The 8,188-nt window shown below is 32.4% G+C and overlaps 1 protein-coding gene across 2 annotated transcripts; it reads left to right on the plus strand.

The window, feature by feature from the left end:
• Positions 1–4,944: 4,944 nt before the first annotated feature.
• On the plus strand, positions 4,945–7,855 carry LOC105777842 (armadillo repeat-containing protein LFR). Of its 2 annotated transcripts, none has more exons than XM_012601338.2 (8): positions 4,945–5,232; positions 5,377–5,546; positions 5,669–5,811; positions 5,894–6,147; positions 6,666–6,771; positions 6,861–6,999; positions 7,081–7,208; positions 7,349–7,855. In XM_012601338.2, the coding sequence occupies exons 1-8, from the start codon at positions 5,052–5,054 to the stop codon at positions 7,602–7,604; spliced, it is 1,377 nt and encodes a 458-aa protein (XP_012456792.1). In that variant the 5' UTR covers positions 4,945–5,051; the 3' UTR covers positions 7,605–7,855. The 2 variants fall into 2 exon arrangements, with proteins under 2 accessions (XP_012456792.1, XP_012456793.1); XM_012601339.2 differs by having other exon boundaries at positions 5,380–5,546.
• Positions 7,856–8,188: the final 333 nt, after the last annotated feature.

Here is an 8,188-nt window from a genome sequence, read left to right on the forward strand (position 1 = left end):
AATTAGTCCTTTGGGTTTTATTTATTTGCGGATTTGCCCCAAAATTTTTCAATTACTGTTCAATTTAGTTTTTTTATTATTTTCCTATTTAATTTTAATAATGTAATTGTTATTTTTTATTTTTGCAATTATTTTTCAATATATATATTTATTTTTTATGCGCATTTATATTTTTTTCATGTATACATATTTTTTTTGAATTTTGATAATGTTGACATTATTAATATATTTTATGTTTTCATAAATACATTATAAATTTTATAAATCAAAGTTTTACATGAAAATTCATTTGTATGCCTCTAATTCTTCATAATTTCATTTATTTTACTTATTTTGCTCATTTATTTGATATTTTACATGTCATTCGTTATTTTTGCTTTTGTCTTAATTTAGTTTGTTTAAACTTCATGTTATTACCTCATTGTTATAATTGTTGTTGTATTTGTTATTGTGACATTTATACATGCATTCAACCTAATATCACATCATTTTTTTTACTCGATTTCAAACTTTTCAAAATTGAGTGAATGCTTCTATTTAGGATTTTCAAGGAAATTGAGCCCTAACGTATTGGGTTCCGATTTTCTTCGTTAAATCTAACAATTGAGCATTTCTCTTTAATCAAAAAAAATAAGAAATCATTATTGGGAATTCAACACGTTTTGTCCTAACGCATTGGATGTGACGCATTGATTTCTCGAAATGAAGATTTTTGCTAAAAAATAATAAAGGAAATATTCCAAGTTTGGGACTTTGAAGGAATTATGTCCTAACATATTGGGCCGCAATTTCTTAAATCCTGAATAAATGGATATTCTTTTAAATTTTTATTGCACATATTCTGGCCTAATTCATTTTTGGGGAAATTAGAATGTCGTGCCCTAACGCATTGGGTGTGACATTTTCCTTCTCTGAAATGATAAGGGTCTTAATACGTAACGTTTTTAAGTTTTTTTTTTGCTAAGGATTATATATTTTCAAACTCTCGACTTCAAGACATTAATTAATCAATTTGGTACCAATTTTGGGTGTTACGAGGGTGCTAATCCTTCCTCGTACGTAATTTACTCCCGAACCCATTTTTTAAAACTCGTAGACCAAAGCCGTTTTTTTAGGTGATCCAATCACACCTTAATAAAAGATTGGTGGCGACTCCCAATTTTTCATCGACAACTAATTTTTGTTTTTTCCAAAAATAAAAATGGTTTTGACAGAACCACTCTAAATCATTGTGTCTATTTGTTCTATCTTTTCTTTCAAGCTTCCACAAATTTTTAAAAGTCAATTCACCCTCCCTGTTCGCGATTTCGAGTTGATTAATCGAGCTAACATAAATCAAACTCTCTTGATCAAGAATCTATAAAAAAATTCAAGAAAATAGTTTGGTTACCTTGATGAATTGAATGGCCAAATGCTTGCTTAGGTGTTGAAGTTTTCTTTATTTTTTTCTTTAATGGTGGACAGTGGAAGTTTAAGGAAAATGATAATTTTATCTTTCCATCTACTTACGCGTTATTTATGGTTAGTTTAAAGTTTAATAAAACTAGTTAATCTTAATTAATTATTAACTTAAGAAATATATATTAATCATAATTAACATAATTATTGAATTTCATTGTCACTTCCCACTAATTTATAAAAGAAAAATGGTTTAGTAATCATTTTGTCCTTTGGATTATTGCTAACTAGGTTCCAAAGTATTTTCTTGTAATACCCATAACTTGTTTCCATCGTCAGAATAAGGTTACGGAGTATTACCATACATATCAAAACTTTTTGATATCGATTTGCATCTAATTATCAAATAAATTTCATAAATACATGTATAGTTCAGAATGAAATAAAACATACATTTATGGGCCTTAAATCGAGCCTTCAAAGCCTTAAAAATAGGTTAGGAACATTCAAGGATCAAATTGGAACAATTTAGAACATTTAGGGAAAAATTGAAAATTTTCACTACAAGGGTCACACGGTCATGTGTCTAATAGAGCCCAAACCGTGTGGCTCAACCATGGTCATGTGCCTACCCCACATACCCGTGTGCTCAACCATGTAACTCACTAACTTGGGTCACACAGCGATGTGCCAGCTTGTGTGTACCCTACACCTAACACGTTCAGGGCACACGCCCATGTGGGTTGCCCGTGTGTGCCCAAAAATGACCAAATTCAAGCTTGTTTCTCAAGCAAATGCACAAGTACCTACACCATAACATAACATGGATAAATAAGATCCTAAATACACAATAATGCAACCAAATCATGCCATTTCCAACTACCTACCATGCTCAAACAATACCTATTAAACACAACATAAGACACACTTTCATATACCATCAAACTAACTCATTTCTATAATAAATTCACATACAACTCAACCAATTTTAACTATATCATACCAATCTAGCGTGTTTATTACCATTTCATAAACAATCATTTGGATACAATAAACACACTATAATACTACTATTCAACTACCTTTAACATCTAATACCAAGCATCATGCATAGTTTTGAAAACATAACAACAAGCCATTTTCCTATTACATGCCATATAAGCCGAATATTACAAAATCTACCAAACGAGTCCTTAGGATAGTGTGATTTCTTCAGTGATCCGATCTCCTGTCTACAAAATGTGATCTATAAGGCAACAACAATCACAGGTAAGCTTTCCAAAGCTTAGTAAGTTCGTCGATAAACAATAAATCTTACCGAACATATATTAATTCAATTAACAAGATATAAAGCAATAAATCCTATCAATCGTAGCTTACAATAGGTGAGACTTCGACGGTATAAATAACTATAATAAGACGTATTCCTTTCCACATTTCACTATCTTACATAGAACACAAACATAGTCAAAGGAATAATAAGAAAAGTAAAATTATGCCATTAGCCATCCAGCACACCATAAGCTCGTATGATCCAATCCATCTAGCACACCATATGCCCGTATAAGTCAGTCCATCCAGCACATTGTATCCAGCACCCCATATGCTCGTATGAGCCAGTCCATCCAGCACACCAAATATAATATCGAAATAGTCCGCAACAAATGCAGGACCTCGATATATCCAGTAAACACCAAAGTCTTCCATATTTCATCTTCTCTGCTTCCATCATTTCATAATATCCCATAACACAGTATTTATACAACTCACAAATTCATTTAGGTAGTCAAGGTAATATAAAATCAATTAATATGTATCAATTAAACCAAACAAACTTACCGGACTAGTTTGCTATAACAACAAAAGTACAAAGACTATTCAACTACTTTCTACTTTCCTCGATTTCCAACACGTTCTTGATCTAAAATAATAATTTCATTCAATTAAATAAATCAACAAAAAATTCAAGTCATTTTTGCAATTAAGTCCCTTTTTGACATTTTACAAAATTACCCTCAACTTTTCATTTTTATTCAATTTAGTCCTTAGGCCCTAATCATGCAAATAAACCAATTTTATTGAAAACCCATACCCCCGGATGTTAATAGCTTCCATTACAGCCCACATTTGTAACAATTTCACATCAAGTCCTTGAATTTTATTACTTTAGCAATTTAATCCCTAAACATTTAAATCATCAAAAATTACTTTACAAAATAATCAAATTTAACAACAAAGCTTCATAATCCTCCATAAACAATTAAAAAAACAACTCAAATCTTCAATGGCAAAAATTTTAAAATTTAACAGTTTTACGAATTGATCCTCGGGTTGGCTAGATTAAGCTAATACCAATCCAAAAACATAAAAATTACTAAAAAGAATCCAAAAACATAAAAATTACTAAAAATGGGGCAAAGTTTGCTTACCTAATCATCAAGCCAAAGTTTGGCTTAATATGTTTCTTCTCTTCTAGGGTTTCAGTGGTGAATTGCTAATGAAGAATATGATAATTGATTTTATCATGTTTTGATTATAATATACATATTTAATAATTTACTCTTTTACCCTTTTAATAGTAATCAATCTTTAACAATTTATAAGCCCACTAATGTCCACGAATTCTCATAATGGTTTAATTACCAAAGTGGTACACTATTTTCTTATACTATAATTTATTTAACTCTTCAATTAATAGAAACTAACATTTATAACCCTTACATTTCAGTCCTTTTTGTTTAATTAACTACTTAAATGTTAAAATTTCATAACCAAATTTTAATATAATACTAATGACATCATAAATATTAAATGATTAATATTTACGGATTAATACGTTGGAGTTGTGGTTCTGAAACCACTATTTTCGACACCATTAAAAAACGAGTTGTTACATTTCTAAATTAAAATCCAATAGCAATTAGACTTTTATAATGTAGTCTCGAGCTTTAATTAACATTTTTTCAGTTAAATTACTTGATCGATTTTCAATATATTTTTATAGTAACTCGAACATCTTCCTATTTTATCTTTATGGACTCGATTTACATAAATGAGGTTCTAAAATCGTATTTTTCGACACCACCATCAGGTTATTACACTTAATTGATGGTGACATAACTCAATTAGATTCTTAAATAATAAATAGATTATGACATACCTATGGTCTGAGTGAAAACAATTATATAATAAATTTATAAAATGATATGAAAATTAAATAAATTTTGGTGAAAATGATGAAATTAAGATGGTGAAAATTACGATGTTTTTAGTCTCAATCCCAATATATGTATATATTTTCTAAATGTTATATAAAAACATAAAAAACAAAAATAAGTAAAAATTTCAAGTTTTAATATATTTACAACTAAATTGAGAGCCTATTATTTCACTTAAAATTTAAATAACAATATTGATTATATTTATTGCGTCTTAAAAATTAAGAATAGTTTAATGGGTGAATTAAAATTTTACAAACCTTTTTTGATATATTTTTCTAAATATTAGTATGGATTGACAACATATGTATCGTGTGCATAAGTAAAACTAGTTATAATTTATTTATAAATTCAAAAGGTTGTGAATCGGGTTACAGGATCCAGGTAATTACAGATTCGCCAGACCAAATCTCCGCCATATCGAAAAACAAAGATATGCAGAAGAGAGAGCAGGGCAAATCAGGTGGCTCGGGGGGTGGCAACGCCGCACCTCCGCCGAAGAGAGGCCGACCATTTGGAAGCACAGCTGCTAGCGTAGCCTCCGCCTCCGCTGCTGATTCAGTGGCTCCGTCCACTCTCCTCGGCCCTTCTCTTCAAATCCACAACTCCTTCTCTGGTAATAAACCCTAAACACAGAACTATAAAAAAAAAAAAAAGCAGTCCATTAACTTATTTATTTAGCAGTTTTGCTTATTTACTATTACTTTTTTAGTAATTTTATCTGAAATTTGTGTTTTAAATTTGTTATTGCTGTTTTAAGTAGAGCAGAACAATAAAAGGATAGTTCTAGCACTTCAAAGTGGGTTGAAGAGTGAGTTAACTTGGGCTCTGAATACTCTCACATTGCTCTCTTTTAAAGAGAAAGATGATATGCGTAAAGATGCCTGCTTGGCCAAAATACCCGGCTTGCTCGATGCTCTTCTCCAAATTGTATGTTTTCTCTGTCTTTATGAACTTTAATTTTATGTTGTGATGTAAATTGTTGTCACTTTGATTTATTGGTTTTTATTTCTCGTCTGAGTTGGGATTTATTAGACTTTGATATGGAGCAGATAGATGATTGGCGTGATATAGCCCTGCCTAAGGAACTTAGAAAGGGACAAAGGACTAGAACATTGGGTGCAAATTCTGTCGTAACAGGATTTGGCAACGAGTATGAGGCATTGGGATCGATTGCCTTGCTACCACAGTCGGGGTAGGCTTGAAAATTATTTTTGTTGCCTTGTTGGGTTTTAAGAATTGGGAAATAAATTTGGACTTTTGTTATGGAATGACAGATTGGGGCCAGGTTCTGCTGCTGAAATATCAGGACAAAAGAATACCAGTAAACGACGCCGTTCTGAGTGGTGGCTTGACGAAGATGGTCTATTTAATCTAGATGATGAGGGTCGAGCTGAAAAACAGCAGTGTGCCGTTGCTGCTTCTAATATTATACGCAACTTTTCTTTCATGCCAGAGAATGAAATTGCTATGGCTCAACATAGGCATTGCTTGGAAACTGTTTTTCAGTGTATAGAAGATCACATTGTAGGTGAGACAACCCCTTCTTTTTCCCTTCTTTGTATATTTTAGTGTTTCTTTATGCCTGCATCCTTCGAAATATATACTTTTTTAGATTCTATGGTAGGATATAAGAATTTTAGATCTAGATCTTGGTTAGCTCATTGCACTGACAAGGATGATCAGGAACTGGAATCATGTCTTCAGATGCAACAATCTTAAACTTGTTGGGTTGTGATAGACTGATAGTTTAGCAAAGGGAAATTATTGTATTTCTTGAGTGGTCTTGAAATTTGTGCTGTTGAATTTACTATGTGTAGACCAAAGGTGAATCATCAGGAGCAGTGGAGTGGGAACTTTGTGGGCTATATTGCTGCTATCAAAAATATTTTCATTTTTCTTCTTATTTCCCTTTTCTGCTTCTACAAAATAGTATTTGTCTTTCTTGTGTGTGTAATGGTAATTTTCTTCTAATACTTAATTGCAAAAATTACCTTAACCTTTTCAATCTGTTATTGTGTGCTCTTAAAAGTTCTTTTTTCTTGACAGAGGATGAGGAACTTGTCACAAATGCCATTGAGACAATTGTTAATTTGGCTCCCTTGCTTGACCTTCGGATTTTCAGTTCACCAAAGCCATCTTACATTAAAATAACGTAATCCTGATATCCTTTATTGTTTGAGTGCATGTTTTTCTAATTTATAACTTTTGGTTGATGATTATATCTACTGTTTTACCAAACAGCGAAAAACGTGCAGTTCAAGCTATAATGGGGATGCTAGGATCTCAAGTCAAAGCCTGGCACTGTGCAGCTGCAGAATTTCTTGGGCGCATGATTATAAACCCTGATAATGAACCCCTCCTCCTTCCTTTTGTTCCTCAGGTAAAACATTCTGCTGCAACATTTTCTTAAGTAAAGGTGTAATCATGTTATAAATATTAATACAAACTTGATGAACTGCAGATTTACAAGCGTTTAGTAGATATTTTGAGCTTGCAGGCATTTGATGCCCAAGCTGCTGCCATTGGTGCACTCTATAACCTTGTCGATGTCAATATGGACTGCAGGTTGAAGCTTGCTAGTGAGAGATGGTAAGTTATTATTATTGTTATTATTTCTTTTTGGAAGTATGGATGACAGCATGGAGATGGTAATGCATAGTCATGTTATTTATTAAAGTTTACGGCTGAAAGGGCTATCTTATTTGTGTACATATGTTCACCCAATTTAGGGCTGTTGATCGTATACTGAAAGTGATAAAGACTCCGCATCCAGTGCCAGAAGTTTGCCGGAAAGCTGCAATGATAATAGAGCACCTTGCATCTGATCCTCAGAACCGGACATCACTGCTAGCTTATGAAAATGCTTTTGCAGAGATACTTTTTTCAGATGGTAGACATTCTGATACCTTTGCAAGGATTTTGTTTGAGCTGACTTCAAAACCGAACAACAAGATTGCAGCAGCTCGTGGAATTTGGGGCATGTAATCAAGACAATACACTTTCAGTGGTTCAACTCTAATTAAGTGGACTGTTATATCAGGACATGGACCCTAAACTGACGGGTACGTACTGGCTATATTTAGATTTAGACTAATCATTATTTATGTTGTGCTTGTGATTCTGTAATGTATTAAAAGTTTTAAACCTCATGAAGCTACCTTTGAAGCCGCTTGGTGTATTGATTGTAGTATTTTCTTGATAATAACTGAAATTTATATAAAACCAATGTTGTGCAACTACTTCTGCTAACAATCTCGCCCTCATCGAGATTGGATAATATCCCATTGACTTTGAGTATGTGTATATAACTTAGTAAGGATTCACGCATAAGTTCCTGCACTTCATTAAGCATATGCTTTGTAGTCATGGTTATTTCCATGAAAACCTAAGCTTCATTGTCAGGTTAGGAAAGTGTTGTCAACCATATATGCCGTCAAGATGACCTCATTTGCATTTGTTTTCTGTTTCCGATAAAAGAATCCAAAGTGCAAAACCTTTGAAGTTGGAACCCTATTTGCCCTTTGAGCTGACTTTTACCTTGAGCAAAGGAGCATAGGACGATCTAGGAT

The sequence above is a fragment of the Gossypium raimondii genome, chromosome 10 (genome assembly GCF_025698545.1).
Source record: "Gossypium raimondii isolate GPD5lz chromosome 10, ASM2569854v1, whole genome shotgun sequence".
Lineage (NCBI taxonomy): Eukaryota > Viridiplantae > Streptophyta > Magnoliopsida > Malvales > Malvaceae > Gossypium > Gossypium raimondii.